At 46.1% G+C, this 24,556-nt stretch overlaps 2 protein-coding genes across 3 annotated transcripts in view; both read right to left on the bottom strand.

Annotated features, from left to right (window-relative positions):
* The window catches only part of LOC143793483 (O-acyltransferase like protein-like), a 135,282-nt gene extending 131,045 nt beyond the window's left edge, over positions 1-4,237 (bottom strand). The window contains exon 1 of the mRNA XM_077280489.1: positions 4,090-4,237. Coding sequence (XP_077136604.1) covers positions 4,090-4,237 — 148 coding nt within the window. The remainder of the gene's footprint in view (positions 1-4,089) is intronic.
* A 3,901-nt stretch (positions 4,238-8,138) lies between these two features.
* Positions 8,139-24,556, bottom strand: part of ZNF532 (zinc finger protein 532) — a 74,719-nt gene continuing 58,301 nt past the window's right edge. For both annotated transcript variants that reach the window (XM_077282871.1, XM_077282879.1), the window contains exons 7-10: positions 24,062-24,346; positions 13,331-13,443; positions 11,285-11,444; positions 8,139-8,755 (exon numbers count right to left, since the gene is read on the bottom strand). In XM_077282871.1, coding sequence (XP_077138986.1) covers positions 8,261-8,755; positions 11,285-11,444; positions 13,331-13,443; positions 24,062-24,346 — 1,053 coding nt within the window. In that variant the 3' untranslated portion in view covers positions 8,139-8,260. The remainder of the gene's footprint in view (positions 8,756-11,284; positions 11,445-13,330; positions 13,444-24,061; positions 24,347-24,556) is intronic.

The raw sequence follows: 24,556 nt of genomic DNA, 5'->3' as shown, positions 1-24,556 counted from the left end.
GGAAAGCGAGCAGTGGTACTTCCTGAGCCAGGCATAGGGGAAAGCGAGCAGTTGTACTTACTGAGCCTGGCATAGGGGAAAGCGAGCAGTTGTACTTACTGAGCCTGGCGTAGGGGAAAGCAAGCAGTTGTACTTACTGAGCTTGGCATAGGGGAAAGTGAGCAGTAGTACTTACTGAGCCTGGCATAGGGGAAATCGAGCAGTTGTACTTACGAAGCCTGAAATAGGTGAAAGCAAGCAGTTGTACTTACTGAGCCTGGTGTAGGGGAAAGCAAGCAGTTGTACTTACTGAGCTTGGTATATGGGAAAGCGAGCAGTGGTACTTACTGAGCCTGGCATAGGGGAAAGGCAGAAGATGTACTTACTGAGCCTGGCGTAGGGGAAAGCAAGCAGTGGTACTTACTGAGCCTGGCTTAGGGGAAAGCGAGCAGTTGTACTTACTGAGCCTGGCATAGGGGAAAGCGAGCAGTGGTACTTACTGAGCCTGGCATAGGGGAAAGTGAGCAGTTGTACTTACTGAGCCTGGCATGGGGGAAAGCGAGCAGTCGTACTTACTGAGCCTGGTGTAGGAGAAAGCGAGCAGTGGTACTTACTGAGCACGGCGTAGGGGAAAGCGAGCAGTTGTACTTACTGAGCCTGGCATAGGGGAAAGCGAGCAGTTGTACTTACTGAGCCTGGCATAGGGGAAAGCAAGCAGTTGTACTTACTGAACCTGGCGTAGGGGAAAGCGAGCAGTGGTACTTCCTGAGCCAGGCATAGGGGAAAGCGAGCAGTTGTACTTACTGAGCCTGGCATAGGGGAAAGCGAGCAGTTGTACTTACTGAGCCTGGCATAGGGAAAAGCGGGCAGTTGTACTTACTGAGCTTGGCATATGGGAAAGCGAGCAGTTGTACTTACTGAGCCTGGCGTAGGGGAAAGCGAGCAGTTGTACTTACTGAGCCTGGCGTAGGGGAAAGCGAGCAGTTGTACTTACTGAGCCTGGCGTAGGGGAAAGCGAGCAGTTGTACTTACTGAGCTTGGCATAGGGGAAAGCGAGCAGTTGTACTTACTGAGCCTGGCATAGGGGAAAGTGAGCAGTTGTACTTACTGAGCCTGGCATGGGGGAAAGCGAGCAGTCGTACTTACTGAGCCTGGTGTAGGAGAAAGCGAGCAGTGGTACTTACTGAGCACGGCGTAGGGGAAAGCGAGCAGTAGTACTTACTGAGCCTGGCATAGGGGAAAGCAAGCAGTTGTACTTACTGAACCTGGCGTAGGGGAAAGCGAGCAGTGGTACTTCCTGAGCCAGGCATAGGGGAAAGCGAGCAGTTGTACTTACTGAGCCTGGCATAGGGGAAAGCGAGCAGTTGTACTTACTGAGCCTGGCATAGGGAAAAGCGGGCAGTTGTACTTACTGAGCTTGGCATATGGGAAAGCGAGCAGTTGTACTTACTGAGCCTGGCGTAGGGGAAAGCGAGCAGTTGTACTTACTGAGCCTGGCGTAGGGGAAAGCGAGCAGTTGTACTTACTGAGCCTGGCGTAGGGGAAAGCGAGCAGTTGTACTTACTGAGCCAGGCGTAGGGGAAAGCGAGCAGTTGTACTTACTGAGCCTGGCGTAGGGGAAAGCGAGCAGTTGTACTTACTGAGCCTGGCGTAGGGGAAAGCAAGCAGTTGTACTTACTGAGCTTGGCATAGGGGAAAGTGAGCAGTTGTACTTACGAAGCCTGAAATAGGTGAAAGCAAGCAGTTGTACTTACTGAGCCTGGTGTAGGGGAAAGCAAGCAGTTGTACTTACTGAGCCTGGCATAGGGGAAAGGCAGAAGTTGTACTTACTGAGCCTGGCGTAGGGGAAAGCAAGCAGTGGTACTTACTGAGCCTGGCTTAGGGGAAAGCGAGCAGTTGTACTTACTGAGCCTGGCATAGGGGAAAGCGAGCAGTGGTACTTACTGAGCTTGGCATAGGGGAAAGCGAGCAGTTGTACTTACTGAGCTTGGCATAGGGGAAAGCAAGCAGTTGTACTTACTGAGCCTGGTGTAGTGGAAAGCAAGAAGTTGTACTTACTGAGCTTGGCATAGGGGAAAGCAAGCAGTTGTACTTACTGAGCCTGGCATAGGGGAAAGCGAGCAGTTGTACTTACTGAGCTTGGCATAGGGGAAAGCGAGCAGTGGTACTTACTGAGCCTGGCATAGGGGAAAGCAAGCAGTTGTACTTACTGAGCCTGGCATAGGGGAAAGCGAGCAGTAGTACTTACTGAGCCTGGCATAGGGGAAAGCAAGCAGTTGTACTTACTGAACCTGGCGTAGGGGAAAGCGAGCAGTGGTACTTCCTGAGCCAGGCATAGGGGAAAGCGAGCAGTTGTACTTACTGAGCCTGGCATAGGGGAAAGCGAGCAGTAGTACTTACTGAGCCTGGCATAGGGGAAAGCAAGCAGTTGTACTTACTGAACCTGGCGTAGGGGAAAGCGAGCAGTGGTACTTCCTGAGCCAGGCATAGGGGAAAGCGAGCAGTTGTACTTACTGAACCTGGCATAGGGGAAAGCGAGCAGTGGTACTTCCTGAGCCAGGCATAGGGGAAAGCGAGCAGTGGTACTTCCTGAGCCAGGCATAGGGGAAAGCGAGCAGTGGTACTTACTGAGCCTGGCATAGGGGAAAGCGAGCAGTTGTACTTACTGAGCCTGGCGTAGGGGAAAGCAAGCAGTTGTACTTACTGAGCTTGGCATAGGGGAAAGTGAGCAGTAGTACTTACAGAGCCTGGCATAGGGGAAAGCGAGCAGTGGTACTTACTGAGCCTGGCATAGGGGAAAGGCAGAAGTTGTACTTACTGAGCCTTGCATAAGGGAAAGGGAGCAGTTGTACTTACTGAGCCTGACATAGGGGAAAGCGAGCAGTTGTACTTACTGAGCCTGACATAGGGGAAATCGAGCAGTTGTACTTACGAAGCCTGAAATAGGTGAAAGCAAGCAGTTGTACTTACTGAGCCTGGCATAGGGGAAAGCGAGCAGTAGTACTTACTGAGCCTGGCATAGGGGAAAGCAAGCAGTTGTACTTACTGAACCTGGCGTAGGGGAAAGCGAGCAGTGGTACTTCCTGAGCCAGGCATAGGGGAAAGCGAGCAGTTGTACTTACTGAACCTGGCATAGGGGAAAGCGAGCAGTGGTACTTCCTGAGCCAGGCATAGGGGAAAGCGAGCAGTGGTACTTACTGAGCCTGGCGTAGGGGAAAGCGAGCAGTGGTACTTACTGAGCCTGGCATAGGGGAAAGCGAGCAGTGGTACTTCCTGAGCCAGGCATAGGGGAAAGCGAGCAGTGGTACTTACTGAGCCTGACATAGGGGAAAGCGAGCAGTTGTACTTACTGAGCCTGGCGTAGGGGAAAGCAAGCAGTTGTACTTACAGAGCCTGGCATAGGGGAAAGCGAGCAGTGTTACTTACTGAGCCTGGCATAGGGGAAAGGCAGAAGTTGTACTTACTGAGCCTTGCATAAGGGAAAGGGAGCAGTTGTACTTACTGAGCCTGGCGTAGGGGAAAGCGAGCAGTTGTACTTACTGAGCCTGGCATAGCTGAAAGCAAGCAGTCGTACTTACTGAGCTTGGCATATGGAAAAGCGAGCAGTTGTACTTACTGAGCCAGGCATAGGGGAAAGCGAGCAGTGGTACTTACTGAGCCTGACATAGGGGAAAGCGAGCAGTTGTACTTACTGAGCCTGGTGTAGGGGAAAGCAAGCAGTTGTACTTACTGAGCTTGGTATATGGGAAAGCGAGCAGTGGTACTTGCTGAGCCTGGCATAGGGGAAAGCGAGCAGTGGTACTTACTGAGCCTGGCTTAGGGGAAAGCGAGCAGTGGTACTTACTGAGCCTTGCATAGGGGAAAGCGAGCAGTCGTACTTACTGAGCCTGGCATAGGGGAAAGCAAGCAGTTGTACTTACTGAGCCAGGCATAGGGAAAAGCGGGCAGTTGTACTTACTGAGCTTGGCATATGGGAAAGTGAGCAGTGGTACTTACTGAGCCTGGCATAGGGGAAAGGGAGCAGTGGTACTTACTGAGCCTGACATAGGGGAAAGCGAGCAGTTGTACTTACTGAGCCTGGCATAGGGGAAAGCGAGCAGTGGTACTTACTGAGCCTGGCATAGGTTTTGGGCTCCGCAGAGTTCAGGTCGGACATATAATCCATGGTGTCCTTTAAGCAGTTTGCGGACAGATTTGCTGGAGCTGCGGCTATGGCAGCGAGGCCATAAATCAGTGCGAGGACCTCGTGTGTGAACATGGCGCAGAGTGCGGCGATTTGCCGGAGTTCGGCTTTTATAGATCCCAGGGTCGAGGCGGCGAACGACTAATCACAGGGAAGATTCATGTTTTCCAAAGCAGCTGTGGAGCGAACGCTAAAATCATTCTGCATCAAAAAATCAATTACCTCCCGGCTTTACCTGTGAATAGGAAGCGGCTCGGGTTTCCCGTCCTCGTGACGCAAATGCAGTGACGCACACAACCAGAATCTCCACCGTATCGCCGCCACTCTCCGCGTCACTGACCGGCCCCCTCCAATGACAAAAAATACCACTTTTACTGAGTCAAATACTCCATGTTTATTTACATGTGAAATATCGTCAATACGTCTGTAAAGTCACCGAATGTATAGGCGGAGAACAGCAGCAAGACGGGACGAGCACGGCACGGAAGCATGCACCGCCGGTATATACACACGGCACACAGATAGAAAAGGATACAGAGGTATGACAGCTAGAAAAGAAACGGGAAAAGGAAAATACCGCACATGTCAGGGTCCCCCGCCCCACCAAGAACACACCATAAAATAAGTTAGAGCAACTTCACAAGTAACTGTGCAAAGGAGAAAAAGGACCTCGTTGGGGTTGGACACCATAAGGCGACGTTCACACCTAGTTTTTCAAGTGGGAACAAACTTTTTGGAGGAGTTTTGAAGAGTTTTGGAAGAGTTTTTTTCCGAGAGTGTTTTGATTGGACAGCGCCTAGTTTGGAAAAGTTTCTATCAGAATCTGCTTCAAAAAAGTGACTTGTACTTTACTTTTTTTCCAGGTAGAATAAAGAAAATAGATTTCGTATAGAAATGAATAGGATTAGAGAGTGGATCCGCACCAAAAGAAAAAATATATAAAAAATGCATGAACATAGACGCAGGCTGTGTGGTCGCGTTGTGTTTTTGTTTCTTTTTGGCAAAATTTTGGCAAAATGATCCTATTTTTGTGCAAATGCAGTTTTGGGATCATTCCCATGTCTGATTTTTCCACTTCCAAAAAAAAAAAAATTCTGATCAGAATTTCATCACAGCGAGAGTCGAGCGTCATCTGTTTTTCCATCTTCTCATTCCTGACAGTCTGTGAAAATCGGATCTTACCCGAACTGCGGTCCGATTTTTTTTCACGGACCCGTTGACTATTTTGATCTGACCCTCAGATTAAAAATCGAACATGTCCCCGCAATTTGTCAGAAGAATTCTTTATCGGAATAACAAAAATCCATTCCAGGAAATAAAACACAGAAAATGTCCTCCAGACATCCTCTATGTACATACTGGATGATTCTATGGTTCCTGTAATCTGAACGCCTGACTTTTTCCCGTTCTTTGGAGCAGATATATCTGCCAACAGCGGTAAAACAACAACAGCAAAAAAAAAGGGCAAATGTTACAGACTTTTGAGGTATTTCACTGCACCCACATTCAACATGGACACTAGAGATCCATATGGGATGTTTAAGGGGATCACTAAATATTGCAACCGGCTTCACGGTGATTAAATAGAGTCTGTCGTTTTGTGTATACAGCTCCTCTGCAGACCCATGTGTCTTTATGGGTTACAAGCTACAAACAAATGCAACTTAGTAGTTATGTTCTGCCTTAAATTCCTTTCCACTTGCCCCATATCCAGGACAGATTGGAAAAGCGTACGTCTGCAAGATCATACTGTATGTACAGACCAAAAAAAGGTGGACATACACTTTAAGGACAGGTATAACTTCAATTTCCCTTTTAAAGAAGACTGAGACACATCGGAAAGGACTGGTCAATGGACTAAAGTGGCATAATCAATATTAAAAATAAAAAATCAATTTAAAAAAAAACCCAACATTAAAATGCTGGTCATTCTGAATCACCTCGGTTGCCCATTCGGGCGACTCGTTGACTTATGTATTTTGTTGTGGGACTGAATATTTGTAGCAGCTTTCCTATGCCATTAGGCAGAAATGGTCGGGTGAATATAATATAGGGGTTCGTTGGCAAAAACCAGATAGGACGAGGATTTTCCACAGCGGAAATTCCGCAGCTTAATTGGAAGATCGCGAGGATTTTGTTGCAGATTTTGTTGTGGAAATGCTGTGGGTGCAAACAGTGTCAGCAGGAACCCATCAAAAATATTATCCACAGCGTGTGATTGAGATCTTGTAATGATGGTCAGACCGACAGTGTTACTAAAAATGCACTGCGAAGATTTCATAGTCGTGAAGGAGGGAGAGGAAGGGGCTCACTAAAACTAATACAGTCCTCCCAGAAAAAAATACATCTTTGAATTTTGTGAACTTTACATACTTTTTAAACTTTGGAGGCCGTACCGATCAATAGTTGCTGCAATCTTTTGCTTGTGGGCTTCTGCGAAAAATTCAACTCCCAGCATGACCTTACAGCCGCCATTTCTTTGCCTTATTCTCGGGATTGGTAAGACCCCCACTGATTGGTAAGTGGTCTCCATATAACATTTAGTGAATAACCATGTAACAGTGAGGGATCTGGGGGCAACCGCTTCTTCCTTATGTTCCACAGCTATGCCCATAATTGATGTGCCCCATACAATCACCTGACATAACGTCCTAATGGCGGTCAATGTTCATCTTGAGCACCAGAGACCACCCGGCCTAAAACATTTTTGTTTTTCAGCCCAAGGTTTACTTTCAAACCAGATTGCGACTGCGCCGGTTACTTGTGTCGTTGCTAATTAAATTATATATTCGGAACTTTACAAAAAATAATATATATATTTAAAAAAAATTATAAAAAAATATAGCGCCATTCCCCCAGAGCACCAAAGAGCAGCACATTATTCTATCCGGATGACGAGCGAATACTGGTTCAAAACTAGGAAAGTCACAGCTCCCTCTCGCCATGGGGTCCAGCAATGTCTTCCTATGATCCCATTATCCGTATACTTTGCCCTGTATCTCTAGTCCTGGTACGTATATAATTATACAGTTATATGAAAAAGTTTGGGCACCCCTATTAATCTTAAGCTTAATGTTTTATAAAAATTGTTTTTTTTTGCAACAGCTATTTCAGTTTCATATATCTAATAACTGTTGGACACAGTAATGTTTCTGCCTTGAAATGAGGTTTATTGTACTAACAGAAAATGTGCAATCTGCATTCAAACTAAATTTGACAGGTGCATAAGTATGGGCACCTCACCAGAAAAGTGACATTAATACTTAGTAGATCCTAACAGCCTCTAGTCGCTTCCGGTAGCTTTTAATGAGTTCCTGGATCCTGGATGAAGGTATTTTTGACCATTCCTCTTTACAAAACATTTCCAGTTCAGTTAAGTTTGATGGTCGCCGAACATGGACAGCCCTCTTCAAATGATCCCACAGATGTTCAATGATATTCAGGTCTGGGGACTGGGATGGCCATTGCACCTGTCACATTTTGTTTGAATGCAGATTGCACATTTTCTGTTAGTACAATAAACCTCATTTCAAGGCAGAAACATTACTGTGTCCAACAGATATTAGATATATGAAACTGAAATAGCTGTTGCAAAAAAAACAATTTTTATAAAACATTAAGCTTAAGATTAATAGGGGTGCCCAAACTTTTTCATATAACTGTATATAACTTTGTCCCTTCTATATTCTTTCTGAAGCATTCAGAAATAGCCTCGGCAGCACATACCCGTACTACCGTTACACTGCCAATATTCATCTATCACGGAAAGCAGACTGGCAGGGGGTTAAATATCCTTCTCATCTAGGAGATATCACATATATTAAAAAAAAAAAAATCTACATCGATATAGTCACAGAGTATCAAAAATTCTTCACTATTTACATCTGCTTTACATGAATACTGCTATCGTCGTGTGGTGTGAAGGGATCAGAAAAGCCGGTAAGATACAACTAAATATTGCCACAAATTCTTTTTTTTTTCCTTCTTTCAAACCGGTCCTTAATTTCTCTGTTTTTCCACAAGTAAAACACTATGAAACGCCTCGTCTGGACCAACGAAGTTCACCATAGTTCCTCGGTTAAGGAGCGTCGGGTCTCGTCACTTCTCGGTGGAGGTCATCCTTTTGGACTTGATGAAAGCCATCCCGTGAGTCCTCATGTGGGTGTTTAATGCGGCTTCGGTTTCGAAGGTCTTAGAACAGACTTTACACATCTTGCCCGAGGATACATTATCTGCTGCCAGGTTCCCAACGCTCGGTTTGTTTTCCTGTTGATTGTCCTCTCCAGATCCATTCTGCTTGGTGGATCCTTGAGGTTCCTTAAGCTTGTGAACGATGAAGAGGTGCCTGGAAAGGGAGACGTGAGATGTGTAGCAAAGGCCGCATTCTTGGCACTGGTAAGAGGAGCCATCCGACTTGTGTTGGGGGATGTGTTCGTGGAACTGGAGAAGGTTTTCGGTTGTGAAGCCACAGACCGCACACTTGTGGACCTTGAAGACGTTGATCTTGAGTTTCTTTAGGGGTTGGCTAATGGCTCCTCTTGACGATCGGAACTCCATAACCGGCTCTTCTAACTTCCGCTTAGGTGTCGGCTCCTAATGAGATCAAAGTCAAGGGTTTATTTTCCAGTAAATATGGCGCAAACATATTATGAAGTGTTGTAGGTTATGATCAATCACAGAAGGAGAGGAACAGAGCGAAAGGAGCGAGGAAAGAAGTGAAAGGAAGAAAAGACAAGGGGTAAAAAGGGAAGGAAAGGATGAAAGCCGAAAAGGGAAATCTTAGATAGACAAAAAAGGAGTGGGGGAAAAAGGAAGAAAGGAGAGGAGAGGAAAGGGGGAAAGCAATAGGAAGATGTTTCGCTGTGCTGCACATAATATTCACATCAGCAGGGAAGAAACAAAGGGAAAGAGGAAATAAGTGAATGGAAGGAAGGAGAGGGAGAAAATAAGTAAGAAAAAAAAGGAGAAAGAAAGAAAGAAAGAAAGAAAGAAAGAAAGAAAGAAAGAAAGAAAGAAAGAAAGAAAGAAAGAAAGAAAGAAAGAAAAATAGGGGCAGTGATGATAATGTCTGTACAGTGATGTGGAATATGATAGCGTTATCTAAGCGAATAAAATGAATACATTAGAAAACAGAGGAAGAGAGAAGGAACATTGTACATTACTGCAAAACATGTTGGTGCTATATCAAAAAATATTATTCAAGGGAAAAGGGAGGAGGTGAAATAAGGAAGGATGGCAGAAAAAAAGAAAGAAGGAAAAAAATAAAAAGAGAAAAATCTATAAATGGGAGACAAATGGAAAATCACTGGGAACTAATAAAGAGAGAGAGAGAGAGAAATAAGTGATGGAAATAAATGGAAGAAAGGGAAAGAGAAGTATAAAAAGAGGATATGGTAAGGAGGAAAGAAAGGAAGAATGAAAAGAGAAGAAAGGAAAAGGTCACATGAAAAGAGGAATACAAAAAAGGAAAAATTATAAACTAGAACATATCCTGTACAAAGGAAATGCACTCTGACGCTGAAATTACAGCACCAAAAAGGAGAAGTGGTGGAATGATGAAATCACAGGATGGATAGCTGGGCTACTAATCAGCAAATGATGGAAAGATGGAAATAACATTTTCCAAACATCTGCATTCATTCAGTCTGTAGGGTGATCAATGAGTGACACAAGCGGCCACGAGAGGTGGTGAGTTCTCCTTCAATGGAAGTCTTCAAACAGAGGCTGGACAGACATCTGTCTGGGATGATTTAGTGAATCCTGCTTTGAGCAGGGGGTTGGACCAGATGACCCAGGAGGTCCCTTCCAACTCTAACATTCTATGATTCTATGAGCCACGTGTAGAAATCTCGGCACTTACAGCCTCAGCTGCCATTAGTGAGGTTATTAATGGTCATCTGAGGAAGGTTCTGATGCTGAAAGCACTTGTGTAAATCATCAAGATCCGCTGCTGCAGCTCCTTTGTAATCACTGACCAATGACATCCCAGATGTGCTCGATGGGAGACAAGTCCGGAGACCCTGCAGCCTAGGGAGCATGTTTAGGCCACACAGGCTGCTCACAGTATTACAAATAACATGTGGTCTGGAGTTGTCATATTGAAAATATGATTCCTGGGAGACTTTCATGTTTTCTAGTGAAGGTCACTTCATGGTGTCACCCACATGGGGTCCAGACCACTCTCCGGTGAGGAGTCCCGCTTTTGTCTTGGATGCAATGATGGCTGAAGAGGATAGACATCCATTGCCGTCTTGCTCACCACCATAATAACCATTGAGAGTGGTGGTGTGAGGTCAGTGGACAACTGTATCTGTAGCCTAATGTTGTGCAGATGCCGTCTGATGGTTTGTGCAGTTGTCGATTGATCCCTTATGCTCGGTATGTGACGTCTAATTTCATTTGATGTACAGAATGGATCACTGCGCGCCATTCTTAGAATCTGATGACAACAAGTGGGCAATGCCAAGAAAGAGGCCTTCACGAGGGAACGTCACACCAGTCCTAAGCCAGGGATTGTGGTGTACAGAGGCATAATGTATGGGAGGCATACCCTCCAACTTCATTCCAGGTGTACCAACATTGATTTGGTGGTGGAACCAGTAGAACGGCCATTTCGAAAGTGTCCCAGGAGCCGCTATTCAACATGACAACACCAGGCTGCATGTTCCTCGTTCTACTGTGAGCAGTCTGCGTGGCCTAAACGTGCTCCCATGGCTGTAGTGTCTCCGGAATTGTCTCCCATCGAGCACATCTGGGACGTCATTGGTCGGTGAGGAGCTGCCATCAGCGGATCTTGATGATTTGCCCAAGTACATTCAGCAGCAGAACCTTCCTCCAACGACCATTCATAACATCACTGATAGCAGCCGAGGCTCAAAGTGACATAATTTCTGCACGTGCTTTAAAACTATTAAATCGAGGGGTTTTGAAAATGTTGTTTCCATTTTTTCCTCATTTGCCGGTCAGTAACACGTGTCTCCATAACTCCATGACTTTTCCTTCTTGGGGTTGGAATTCCAGGGTTGAGGATTGTAGAATCAGCATGAACACCGGATATGACTATTTCTCTCCCGCTGATCCGGCAGCTGTATAATAATAGAATATGCCCTTTGTATATCCTACCTCCGGGTCTTCTTTGCCGTCTGACATTTCCACAGAGTTTGTTTCTTCCGATTCATCTTCGTCAGCTTTCACTTCATATTCATGAATGCCATGCATGAGCCGGATGTGTTTTTCTAGCATTAGACGCCTGGTGAAAGCCCGCTTGGTATCCGGACAATGCCTATGCAGAGGAACGTGCATAGGTTACCCAATAATAAAAATGGAATATATCTGCATACTTCCGTCATAGGATAAGACCATTGGAGCTCCCCCTAGTGGTGACTACAAAGCAGCAAGAATTGTATCATGTAACCAGGATTATGAAGAGTAAAGAGGCAGCTTTGTAAAATAGTTTTTGGCCGGTCTGGAAAACATGCTGCATATTAAGGATGCTTTTAAAAATAGAACTGTTAACTGATAAAAAAAAAGCTAAGTGAAAGGACAAAAGCGTAATGTAGATCACAAAAACAGTTGGTGATCGCCCCTTTGTCTTGATTGCTTCTTCTCGGTAAGTTTGCACCTAGTTTTTGAAGGAACTCGGCTGGAAGGTTGTTCCAAACATCTTGGACAACTGACCACAGATCTTCTGTGGATTTCGCTTGTGTAAATCCTTCTGTCTCTTCATGTGATCCCAGACAGACTGGATGATGTGAGATCAGGACTCTGTGGGGCCGGATGATCACTTCCAGGACTCAATGTTCTTCTTTACTTTGGAGATAGTTCTTAATCACATAGGCTGCATGTTTGAGGTTATTGTTCTGCTGCAGAATAAATGTGAAGTTAATCCGACACCTACTTGATGATATTACATGATGGATAAGTATCTGCCTGTATTTCTCAGCATTAAGGACATCAAGAAATGGGCACGATTGAGCAACATAGACACAGTGGTGGGACAAGGAAACTAGTGGAGCAGATGAAAGTCACAGCATGGTTCATTCCCTTTGAAATCTGAAGATGTCAAGCAGTGCCATCAACTCAGAACAGGCAGAAATCAGTAGGATATAGCTACCAACATCTACTGTTCAGAGAACTCTGGTCAGAAGACATCTTCATGGAAGAATTGCAGCCATTCAACATGGAAACAAAACCAAGTGACTCAACCACGCACGAAAATATAGGAACTGATGATAAGAAAATTGACAGCAGCAGCTCTGGGCTGATGAGTCAAAATGTGAAATATTTGGTTGTAACAGAAGGCAATTTTATTTTGCCAAAGGTTCAGAGAGGAGAACAATAATGAGCTTCTGCAGGCGACAATGAAGCATGGTGGAAGGTCTTTGTAAGTTTATGGCTGTATTTTTCTGGAGTTGGGTATTTGGTTAGAATGAATGGTGTTCTTAATGCTGAGAGATACAGGCAGATACTTATCCATCATCTAATACCACCAGGAAGGCGCCACATTTCTACTATAGCAGGACAACGACCACAAACATCCAGCCAATGTCATTAAGAAGGATCTTCAGCGTAAGGAAGTACAAGGAGTCCTGGAAGTGATGATCCAGCCCTGATCTCAATCATCCAGTCTGTCTGGGATTACATGGAGATAGAAGGATTTGCACAAGTGACATCCACAGAAGATCTGTGGTCAGTTCTCCAAGATGTTGGGAACTAACTCCTTGCAGATGTCCTTCAAAAACTCTGTGCAAGTGTATCTGGAAATAATGAAGGCAAGGCATGGTCACGCCAAATACTGATGAGACTTAGATTTTTCTTTTGCTCATTCACTTTGCATTTTGTTAATTGATAAAAATAAACTATTAACACAAAGCAGTTTTACTTTGCAGCATTTTTTCCCCATCTGCCTAAAATTTTGCACATTGAGGTACATGTATATATATATTCCACAACTTATAGGGAAAGTGATCCATACACATTTTGTATGGGGCCGGTGATTGTCATGCCCCGGTCACCTGTAGCCTAAATGTCAACCTAATATGTTGGATTTTTCACAGGGTTTGTGCCTAGAGATATCACATATACAAATAATATCCTAAAAGGCTAATATGTAATCTCCACGGAGTCGCCACAGTTATCAGTCACTTGGAAGCCCAATGGCCGACTTACGGGCAGGTGTAAACTTTGCGGATGCCTTTGTGTTTGATGCGGTTGTGTCGGCATAGACTGTGGGATGAACTGAAAGACTTGTCACACTGCCGACACGGGTGTTTCTTCATGTGCTGTGGGAGAGAAAAGACCCCAACATAAAACCATCATTGATAGAGGACGAATGCAAATAGATGACACAAAAGGTAGTAAGGAGTGTGAGTACGAAGCCACCGGGCTACTCTAGCCATTCCTAGGAAATCTGTGCCAACCAGTATGCCCATCATCATAGGAACGTGGCAGGCATGGTATGTGGAATGGGTGGCGGCACTAAATGAATCAAATGTCAGGTCTTCCTTAGGTCCCTCCTGTATGGTTACACACGGGGCTGTGCGATGGGGATTCACACCATCTTACACTAAACCGAAATATTGTGTTGTGTAAAGTACTCTTAAATAATGGCCAGGATCAATAATACTTTGGGACTGTCCTTTCCTTAGAATTTCGCCACCATGAGTATAGAGTATCCAGATATGTTGATTTCCATTAGCTCTGACAAAGAGACAGAGACATATACCTTCTTCAAGAAGGCACATGTTCCCAGTAATCAGAGCTATGGAGGCGCTCAGGAACCGGGACTACGGAGGCGACCATTAATCAGAGCTATGGAGGCACTCAGTGACCGGGACTACGGAAGCGCCCAGTAATCAGAGCTATGGAGGCGCTCAGGAACCGGGACTACGGAGGCGCTCAGTAATCTAGACTGCGGAGGCGCCAAGTAACCGGGACTACGGAAGCACCCAGTAACCAGGACTACGGAAGCGCCCAGTAATCAGAGCTATGGAGGCACTCAGTTATCGGGACTGCAGAGGCGCTCAGTAATCGGGACTACTGAGGCGCCAAGTAAATCGGGACTACGGAAGCGCCCAGTAATCAGAGCTATGGAGGCACTCAGTTATCGGGACTGCGGAGGCGCTCAGTAATCGGGACTACTGAGGCGCCAAGTAAATCGGGACTACGGAAGCGCCCAGTAATCAGAGCTATGGAGGCACTCAGGAATTGAGACTGCGGAGGCGCTCAGTAACCGGGACTAAGGAAGCGCCCAGTAATCAGAGCTATGGAGGCACTCAGTAACCGGGACTATGGAGGCACTCAGTAATCGGGACTACGGAGGCGCCCAGTAAGCGGGACTAAGGAAGCGCCCAGTAATCAGAGCTATGGAGGCGCACTCAGTAATCGGGACTGCGGAGGCGCTCAGTAACCAGGACTACGGAAGCGCTCAGTAATCAGAGCTATGGAGGCACTCAGTAATCGGGACTACGGAGGCGCCCAGTAATTGGGACTAAGGAAGCGCCCAGTAATCAGAGCTATGGAGGCGCACTCAGTAATCGGGACTGCGGAGGCGCTCAGTAACCGGGACTACGGAAGCGCCCAGTAATCAGAGCTATGGAGGCACTTAGTAATCGAGACGGCAGAGGCGCTCAGTAACCAGGACTACGGAAGCGCTCAGTAATCAGAGCTATTGAGGCACTCAGTAATCGGGACTACGGAGGCGCCCAGTAATTGGGACTAAGGAAGCGCCCAGTAATCAGAGCTATGGAGGCACTCAGTAATCGGGACTGCGGAGGCGCTCAGTAACCGGGACTACGGAAGCGCCCAGTAATCAGAGCTATGGAGGCACTCAGTAATCGGGACTGCGGAGGCACTCAGTAATCGGGACTGCGGAGGCGCTCAGTAATCATGACTATGGAGGTGCTCGGTAACCGGGACTATGGAAGCACCCAGTAATCGGGACTGCGGAGGCGCTCAGTAACCGGGACTACGGAAGCGCCCAGTAATCGGGACTGCGGAGGCGCTCAGTAATCATGACTATGGAGGTGCTCAGTAACCGGGACTATGGAAGCACCCAGTAATCGGGACTGCGGAGGCACTCAGTAATCGGGACTGTGGAGGCGCTCAGTAATCAGGACTATGGAGGGCTCAGTAACCGGGACTACGGAGGTGCTCAGTAATTGGGACTGCGGAGGCGATCAGTAATCGGGACTATGAAGGCACTTAGTAATCGGGACTACGGAGGCGCGCGGTAATCGGGACTATGGAGGCGCTCAGTAATTGGAACTATGGAGACGCTCAGTAATCCAGACTACGGAGGTGCCCATAATGGGGACTATGGAAGCATCCAGTAATCGGACTACGGAAGTGCTGAGGAATCAGGGCTATAGAAGCTCCCAGTAATGGGGACAATGGAAGCGCCCAGTAATGAGGACAATGGAAGCGCCCAGAGTTTGCTTTAAAGAATTCCTCCCACAAACTTTTTTTTCCCTAAACTTGTGTATGTACTGTAGTGTTAATATGTTACTCGGAGATCCGACCAGCTTCAGAGCAGCCCTTGCAAGCTCTATAACATAGAGTGCATCTTAGTGGAGACAATTGAGGGATCAGTGACCTGTCAGAAGCCAGACACATGAATACATAATCAGAGCACCACATGAAGACCCCCCACAGGCCACCCCAGAGCACGAGCATATCATTAACTCAAAATTGAAAATAAAGATTACACAACAACCACAAGACGGATTTCATCACCAGGTATCAGTGTGATCAGTATAACAGCACCGACCTGACACTGTGTGTAGGTTACTGTGCACAATCCTGCAGACAGGTTCCCTTTAACAGACTATGTATTAGGGCATCTGTAGCAGACAATGAGGGCACAGGAGAAAGGATGATAGGGGTCATCTAAGACACTGTTGCATTGATACTTTATTATTTAGGCCACATTCACACGCTCAGTGTTTGGTCAGTATTTTATATCAGTATCTGTAAGCCAAAATAGGGAGAGGAACAATCAGAGGGAAAGTATAATAGAAACACATGACCACTTCGGTATTATCACCCCTGGTTTTGGCTTACAGATACTGATGTAAAATACTGAATGTGTGAACGTGGCCTTACTGTAAGTATTACAGAGCGTTGGGCGATATGTGCCGTATATGTTATAGTGTATAAAGATATAGCCCATCGTCTGATCCTGGGTACGGAGATGTTGAATGAAAAATTGAGCTCGAACTGACAAGTATCACACCCAAACTATTTATATGCACATGTAGCTCTTTCAAAGCCAATTCCTTACATGGCCAACCCGAGTTCCCCCGTTAGAAATCAGCAATGAGGCTGAAGAGCTATGGTAGATCTGAAGCCTCTGTCACTCCAGCTCTATTCCCTACCCACCGCTACCTCTTCTTGCACATAAACATAAGGATGAATGACCTCGGGGGAGATCAAAACTTCCAACACCGCGGAGACACCATCACGTGTTTCTCAACGCAGTGATCCAGAACACTGCCCCCATCCCTAAAGGGAAATATGCAAATGCATGTAGAAAAGCCGCGGAGACACCATCACATGTTTCTCAATGCAAGCAATGAATAGCCAGGTCTTTCACCGGGAAGGAACAACCACGGGAAGGGCAGCATCCAATAAAGGAAAACCAACTATGCCAAAACATGGTATCCACCCACAGACAGCTGTTTCGGGGTATTTGCCCCTCATCAGTGTGGAGTAGGAAACTGGCTATTAGGAGCAGTGCCTAGTGAAAGCACTATAAACATAAGGATGCAAATACCCTGAAACAGCTGTCTGTGAATGGATAACATGTTTTGGTATAGGTGGTTTTCCTTTATTGGATGCTGCCCTTCCCGTTAAAATGAGAGATTGCCTAATTTTCTTCTAGTTACAGTGAATATGTAGAAGTGATGGCTCCAGTTATACATTGTTCTATATGACCCCTTTTGTATCCTCAGTAGAACTCTTTTTTTTTTTTACTTACCCCCTTCTGTTTTTCAGCCCAGGCAGGGGGCCTGCTATGGAGGATTGGTAACTTTAGATGGTACTTGATGCATCTCGTTAATTCTGTTCTCGTCTGGCCTCGTAAGATGTAGGTCAGAGTCTACCTTCTACCCTCAGGCTTCTTTATAGTCTATAAACCCCCGCCACCCTCTGAGAATCACACTGCTTTCCTACGTTTTGTACTTTTGGACTAGAAACGGTGGCACGGCGGTACTTTCTTTACAAGCCGCGAGTCTCCGTCTGAAGTCTGTCTGTGGAACGAGAGACTTGGAAGACATCATCTAAGACTTTGCTTTGTAGCCCGGCGGAGAGCTCATGTCTCACCTCTCTCTTTCTCGCCGCCACTTAGATCTCTATTGGCTTTTAGATGGTGAATAAAGGTATTTCATAAAAGATTAAGCAGCACTTTAGCGCTGCAGCTGTTATATCCTGCGTGATGTCTCTAAACTCGCAGGGCTACATGTAAATCCTTTAAGTTTTTTTTTGTTTTTTGTTTTTTTAGCAAATTTACTTCTGCCCCTTTAGTTATTAACACCAGCGATTCTGAATCACCTTTCAGAAAAATCCATAAGACTTTAATTTTAACTCTATAGTTTACCTTTTGGGACCCTACTGGACAAAATTAGAGGCATGCAAAAAAAATTTAAAAAAATTAACAATCCTTTTAAGTTGTTGTCGAAGACTTTAATATTGATGGCTTATCCTTAGAATAGGTCACGAATATGAGGTCGCTGGGGGCCCGACACCTGTCAACCCAAAAGATCAGTAGTCACTGATAATTTTTTAGCAAATTTTGCGATTTTTAGCTAAACAGTAGCAAGAAAAAAAGGTTAAAACTCAAAATTAAAAAGCTTTTTTTTATGATTTTGCCTAAGATTCATGAAAAACGCGTGAGCTGTTTTAAAAAACTTGGTGAAAAAAACCTCAACAAATACCACAAGACGAAAAAACACTTAAAAAGGGAACCTGACATCTGATACAAGCTGCCCGATCCAACCTGTATCAGACACTGGCTGCGTGATTTCGGCCAGGTATATAGGACTCTGAAAAGCCGCCAGAGACCCCAAAAAGGGTTAGCGAGCCCTCTGTATGAAGAACTTGGAAAGAAAAAAAAGATTAAAGGGGAACTTGTCCTACACTTGGGTAACACTAGCTAGTAGCCGGGACCCTGTGTAACAAGGTTTTCACCAAGTTCAGCCCCGCATCTCCACCCTAAGGGGAATGTTTGCTATTCCATTCCTTTCCGCTTTTATGGTTGTGTACCATGACGTCACCAAAATAAATGATGTCACACAAGGTATGCAAATATTCTCTACGGACAGGAAGAGAACTTGGTAACCCTAAAAGTCAATAGCGACCCTTTAACGAGCCTCGCCACATGACTTAGCATAAGAAGCCAAGACAGAAACTCCATTTACAGACACGTGTTTCAGGGTGTTGCCCCTCCTCAGTGCAAAGCAGGAGATCTGATTTGGCTGGGTGAGAGGCCTCTGAGGGGGCTTTAAGGGGGAATGTTTCTCCTTGTGTAGAGCGCCAAGCCTCGCACTCAGCCAAATCAGATTTCCTGCTTTGCACCAATGAGGGGCAACCGCCCCGAAACATGTGTATGCAAATGGAGTTTCTGGTTCGGATTCTTATCCCAAGTCCTGCGGCCAGGCTCGTTAAAGGGTCTATATTGACTTTTCGGATTTCCACCTCCAGTAAGTGGCACGTGAGATCAATTTATCTTCCTCTCTGAAGAGGCTATTTGCATATTTAAATTCCCAGAGGAGCACTGAATGGCCTATAAGCCTTCTTATGCCAATTTGGCGATCTCCACTAGTAGAAACATTCCCTCTTAGTCCCACAGTCACACAAGCCTGCATTTAAGTGATGGGAGAAGCCAGAAGACCCCGGAGCTCCGGATAGGTAGATTTAATGCTTCCTTTCCAATGTCCCCCTTAAGCAGTTCCAAAAACTTCTTCTCGCGAGTGTGACTGAAGCATGAGCAGTGCCGCTCTGTGTGAATAAGCATGATGCACAGGGTACAAGCTCTCTACAGGGGACACCAGTTTGTGAATTTGATGGGGTACATGTTCCTAGACATCTAAAAATATATTCTAACATGTCTACAAGTCAAGTCAATAAGGCTATGTTCACATTCGAGTTAAAGTGAATCTGTCAGCAGGATGTTGCTATGTAATCCAAGAGCTGTTTATGTAGGAGCAGAGACCCAGATTTCAGCAATGTGTCACTTTCTAGGCTGTGTTTTACTGTTTCATTAAAATCAGTGTTTTATCAGCAGGAGATTATCACTACAGGACTAGGTGTCTCGTACCTCCTGGCCAAACTCCCAGCACTGGCTAATAGCTTTCTGTCAATATACAGTGTACACAGAAAGCAGCTAATCAGTGGTGTTGGCGGGGTTATACACAGCTCAAAATTCAGAGATCTGCTGCAGAGAAAACTATGATTGTACCACAACTGCTGCACCCAGTCAGTGACACATTGCTGGAATCAGGGTATCTGTCCCTAGATCATGCTGCTGTCGGATTACATTGCAAAAACATGCTGACATATTCCCTTTAAAGGCTCCTATCAGAGTTTCTGTCAGATTCAATGTCAGGAATGAACAGAGCCTTATAGTCCTCTTAGCACTGGCAGGAACGGCTCTTATTCTGGAGGACCTGGATCATCTCTGCACTTAGGGGGGTGTTATGACCCCAATGGCAGAGGGTCTCAGGAATAATGCTAAGTCAGTAAATACAGAAAACCAGCTCATAGGGCAGTGGTAACTGGGCTGACCATATAACTAATCCTAGCACCACAAATACCAGCAGCCGGGGAACGTTCCTACGTTGATCCTAGACGTCTCGCGCCAGCCGGAGAGCTGACTACCCCTAGAAGGGAAAAGAAAGACCTTTCTTGCCTCCAGAGGAAATACCCCAAAAAGTTGGATAGAAGCCCCCCACAAATAATAACGGTGAGGTAAGAGGAAAAGACAAACATAAGAATGAGCTAGGAATTTAGCAAAGAGAGGCCCACTAGCTAATAGCAGAATATAGAAAGATAACTTATATGGTCAGCAACAAATCCTATCAAAAATATCCACACTGGAAATTCAAGAACCCCCGAACCGTCTAACGGCCCGGGGGGAGAACACCAGCCCCCTAGAGCTTCCAGCAAGGACAGGAATCACATTTAGTACAAGCTGGACAAAAATGATAGCAAACAAATAACCCAAAAAACAAAGAAGCAAGACTTAGCTTAATTTAGCACGAACCAGGACCAGCAAACAGGAGCAAACAGAATGTGTCTGATAACACCGATGCCAGGCACTGGACTAAGGTTCCAGGAGGTTTATATAGCAACACCCCTGAAGTAACGACCCAGCTGGGTGCAAACAGAGGGAAGGAAATCCCAGAGTCATATCACTAGTAACCACTAGAGGGAGCCAAAAAAGTCTAATTCACAACAGGGGGGTATTAATCAGTGGCGCCTTCATTTTTTCTTCCCTGGGCAACAGCATTCCTGGCCACCTGGATGCACAGGGATCTACACCAGGCCTGATTCACTTGCATAGAGCTGAGCCACAGCGGGAGGCCAGGGCTGTAGCTCCTTCATTTTCACATTGTTGGGTGATAGTGACATGTCATCACTAGATGAGGGGTGTATACCCCTTTAAATGGTCGGCACGATGATACATTTAAAAGTTTACCCTTCCTATCCTCTTTTCCGTGCCATAAAAAAAAAAAAAAATTGGGTAGGGGGCCGTATAACGAAGGTCCACATTAGGCTTCCTCTACCATTAAACAACCCATCAGGGTTCCTCGATCATGTCTTGGGAGCCCAATGGTTAATGGAATGTTCATTGTTTACAACGGCATCTAAGGGGTTTAACGGCTGTAGGAGTTAATGGTGGCTGTGTGCTGTGCAAAACAGTCGGCACCGACTAAGGCTATGTTCACACGGTGCGGTTTTTGCTGCGGATCCGCAGCGGATTTGCACTGCGGATCCGCAGCAGTTTTCCATGTAGGTTACAGTATAATGTAACCCAATGGAAAACAGGACCCGCTGTGCCGACGATCCTTTTTTCCACAGGCAAATCCGCAGCGGTTTTGCCTGCAGAAAAAAGAAGTACCATGTCAATTCTTTCGGCGGATTCCGCTGCGGGTTTCCAGCAGCACCAATAGGAAACTGCATTTGGAAACCCGCAGTGGAATCCGCAGAAGAAAAAGGATGAAAAACCGCAGCTAAAATCAGCGCTGAATTTAGCTGCGGTTTTTCAAAACAGGACCTGAAAAAAAAAGGATGAAAAAAAGGAACGTGTGAACGTAGCCTAAGAATGGAGGAGGTTCAACGTGTGAGCCTGTTCCATACAAAGCCTCCTGATTTCTGAGAATCTTGGAAGAAGAGAACATACACCGGGCAAGGGATGGGGTTATTCGGCAACGCAAAGGCCTGATAGCAGCGATGTGGTGTGTGAGGCAGTGACTCGTGTCACAGGAAGGGGTCACTGTGTGTTCTCCCCAGGTTGTGCATGGAGATGTATGAAGTCCATAGGTGTACATGGAAGTCACGGATTTCCGGTCTGGGTTTTCCATGTGGCTGAAGGCCACAGGTTTGTGTGTTAAAAACCCTGCAGTAAGGGGTATGGGTGTGTCAGGTGTCAGGGGCAACTCAGTGTCAGTCTGTTGTGTGCTGGTGTGCAGAGCAGAGGCCTGCAGAGCACTGGCTGAGTGCATGGAGGCACAGGCCAGCGGAGCCAGCACCCAGGGCAGCTGAATTGCCTGGCACCCGCAGCGTATACAGCGATGCAAGTCATCCATGGTGACTGGTCTCGGATGTGGACAGTCCTGTGCCCGAAGGTGGATGTCCTGTGCCCGAAAGAGTCGGATGTGGACAGTCCTGTGCCCGGAGGTGGATGTCCTGTGCCCGAAAGAGTCGGATGTGGACAGTCCTGTACCCGGAGGTGGGTGTCCTGTGCCCGAAAGAGGACTAGCATGTGTAACAATTGCAAACAGGTGGATATGGTGCCTGGCTGCTATCCAGGGGATATCCTGGGCTGTGTAGGGCTGTTAAAGTAGAGAGACTGAAACACAGCGATGCAGGACACCCACAGGAACTAGTCAGAGGAGGGCTGGCGTGTGTAGTGTCTGCAACATGTAAAGCTGTGTGTTTGGAGACCTTAATATGGCGTGCGGTCACCCAGGGAAACTGGAAAAAGGGAAGTCTGGCCTGTTTAGGGACAGCAATCTAAATCCATATGATGTGTAGTGCTATGAAACAGGCACTGAGATGAGATGCAACTGTGTGTATTGTACTGCAAAGTGCTATGGACTTTTATGTGTAAAGTAACACATTACAGAGACTTTTCTGTTTGAACTTTGTGGGTCACTGCTTCTTCACTGCGTATGGTGCGACCACTGCATCACAGGTGATACATCATTGCTTCCTAGGTGACAATTGCTCTTGGCACAAGCTCAACCAATGTTATGACTGTTCAGTTCTAGCATTCTCTGCCATCTACTATTGCAAGCTGGGGATCGACTGGTGGGAGGACTTTATGATCACTACTAGAGCTCATGAATGTGTAGAATAACATCAGTGGCTCGAGTCCTTGGCAGATGGTGTCGCTCTGGGGTTCTACTGATGAGAGCACTTTATGATCACCACTGGAGCTCATGAATGTGTAGGATGAGATCAAATGATTCTAGTCCTCGGCAGATGGTGTCGCTCTGGGGTTCTACTGATGAGAGCACTTTATGATCACTACTAGAGCTTATGAATGTGTAGGAGGAGATCAGTGGCTTGAGTGCTTGGCAGATGGGGTCGCACTGGGGTTCGACTGATGGGAGGACTTTGTGATCATGACTAGAGCTCATGAATGTGTAGGAGGAGATCAGTGGCTTGAGTGCTTGGCAGATGGGGTCGCTCTGGGGTTCGACTGATGGGAGGACTTTATGATCACTACTAGAGCTCATAAATGTGTAGGATGAGATCAGGGCTCAAGTCCTAGGCAGATGGGGTCGCTCTTGGGTTCTACTGATGGGAGGACTTTATGATCACTACTAGAGATCATGAATGTGTAGAATAACATCAGTGGCTCGAGTCCTTGGCAGATGGTGTCGCTCTGGGGTTCTACTGATGAGAGCACTTTATGATCACCACTGGAGCTCATGAATGTGTAGGATGAGATCAAATGATTCTAGTCCTCGGCAGATGGGGTCGCTCTGGGGTTCTACTGATGAGAGCACTTTATGATCACTACTAGAGCTCATAAATGTGTAGGATGAGATCAGGGCTCAAGTCCTAGGCAGATGGGGTCGCTCTTGGGTTCTACTGATGGGAGGACTTTATGATCACTACTAGAGATCATGAATGTGTAGAATAACATCAGTGGCTCGAGTCCTTGGCAGATGGTGTCGCTCTGGGGTTCTACTGATGAGAGCACTTTATGATCACCACTGGAGCTCATGAATGTGTAGGATGAGATCAAATGATTCTAGTCCTCGGCAGATGGGGTCGCTCTGGGGTTCTACTGATGAGAGCACTTTATGATCACTACTAGAGCTCATAAATGTGTAGGATGAGATCAGGGCTCAAGTCCTAGGCAGATGGGGTCGCTCTTGGGTTCTACTGATGGGAGGACTTTATGATCACTACTAGAGATCATGAATGTAGAATGAGATCAGGGCTCGAGTCCTCGGTAGATGGGGTCGCTCTGGGGTTCTACTGATGGGAGGACTTTATGATCACTACTAGAGATCATGAATGTAGAATGAGATCAGGGCTCGAGTCCTCGGTAGATGGGGTCGCTCTGAGGTTTGACTGATGGGAGGACTTTATGATCACGACTAGAACTCATGAATGTGCAGAATAACATCAGTGGCTTGAGTCCTCAGCAGATGAGGTGGCTCTTACCTTCCCATGCTCCTTCCTCATGTGTGATATATATACGTCTCTCTGGTTGAATAGCTGATCGCAGTCCCAGCAGGTCCAGCCCGGTTTTGCCCTTTTTTTCACCACTTGGTTGGTCTTCTTCTCTGGGACAGTGGCTTTCTTTTCCGGTTTCTCAGTCCCATTCACAGGCTTTGCGTCTTCCTTGTTGGGGCTGTTGGAGTTCTGGGTGGTGGGCTTGGTGCTCAGAGGTAAATTAGTTCCAATTTTCGGAGGACCCTCCACACTCTTCAATGTCCCATGCATAGACTACAAGGCAAATGAAGCCAAGGTTAGACATTAAAAAAAGCAGGGATTCTCCAGATAAATGTATAATCCCACAAATGAGCTTAAAGGGGTTTTCTGAAATCCTCTCTTCCTCGGCCATATTTTGCTTTAAAAATAAAACTATAGCTTTACTCCCTTGGTCAAGCGCTGAGTCTCCGCTGCTAGTCCTGGTTTCCTTTACGGTCTGAAGCT

This window comes from Ranitomeya variabilis, chromosome 1 (genome assembly GCF_051348905.1).
Source record: "Ranitomeya variabilis isolate aRanVar5 chromosome 1, aRanVar5.hap1, whole genome shotgun sequence".
NCBI lineage: Eukaryota > Metazoa > Chordata > Amphibia > Anura > Dendrobatidae > Ranitomeya > Ranitomeya variabilis.
This window is presented reverse-complemented; position numbering and strand designations above follow the sequence as displayed.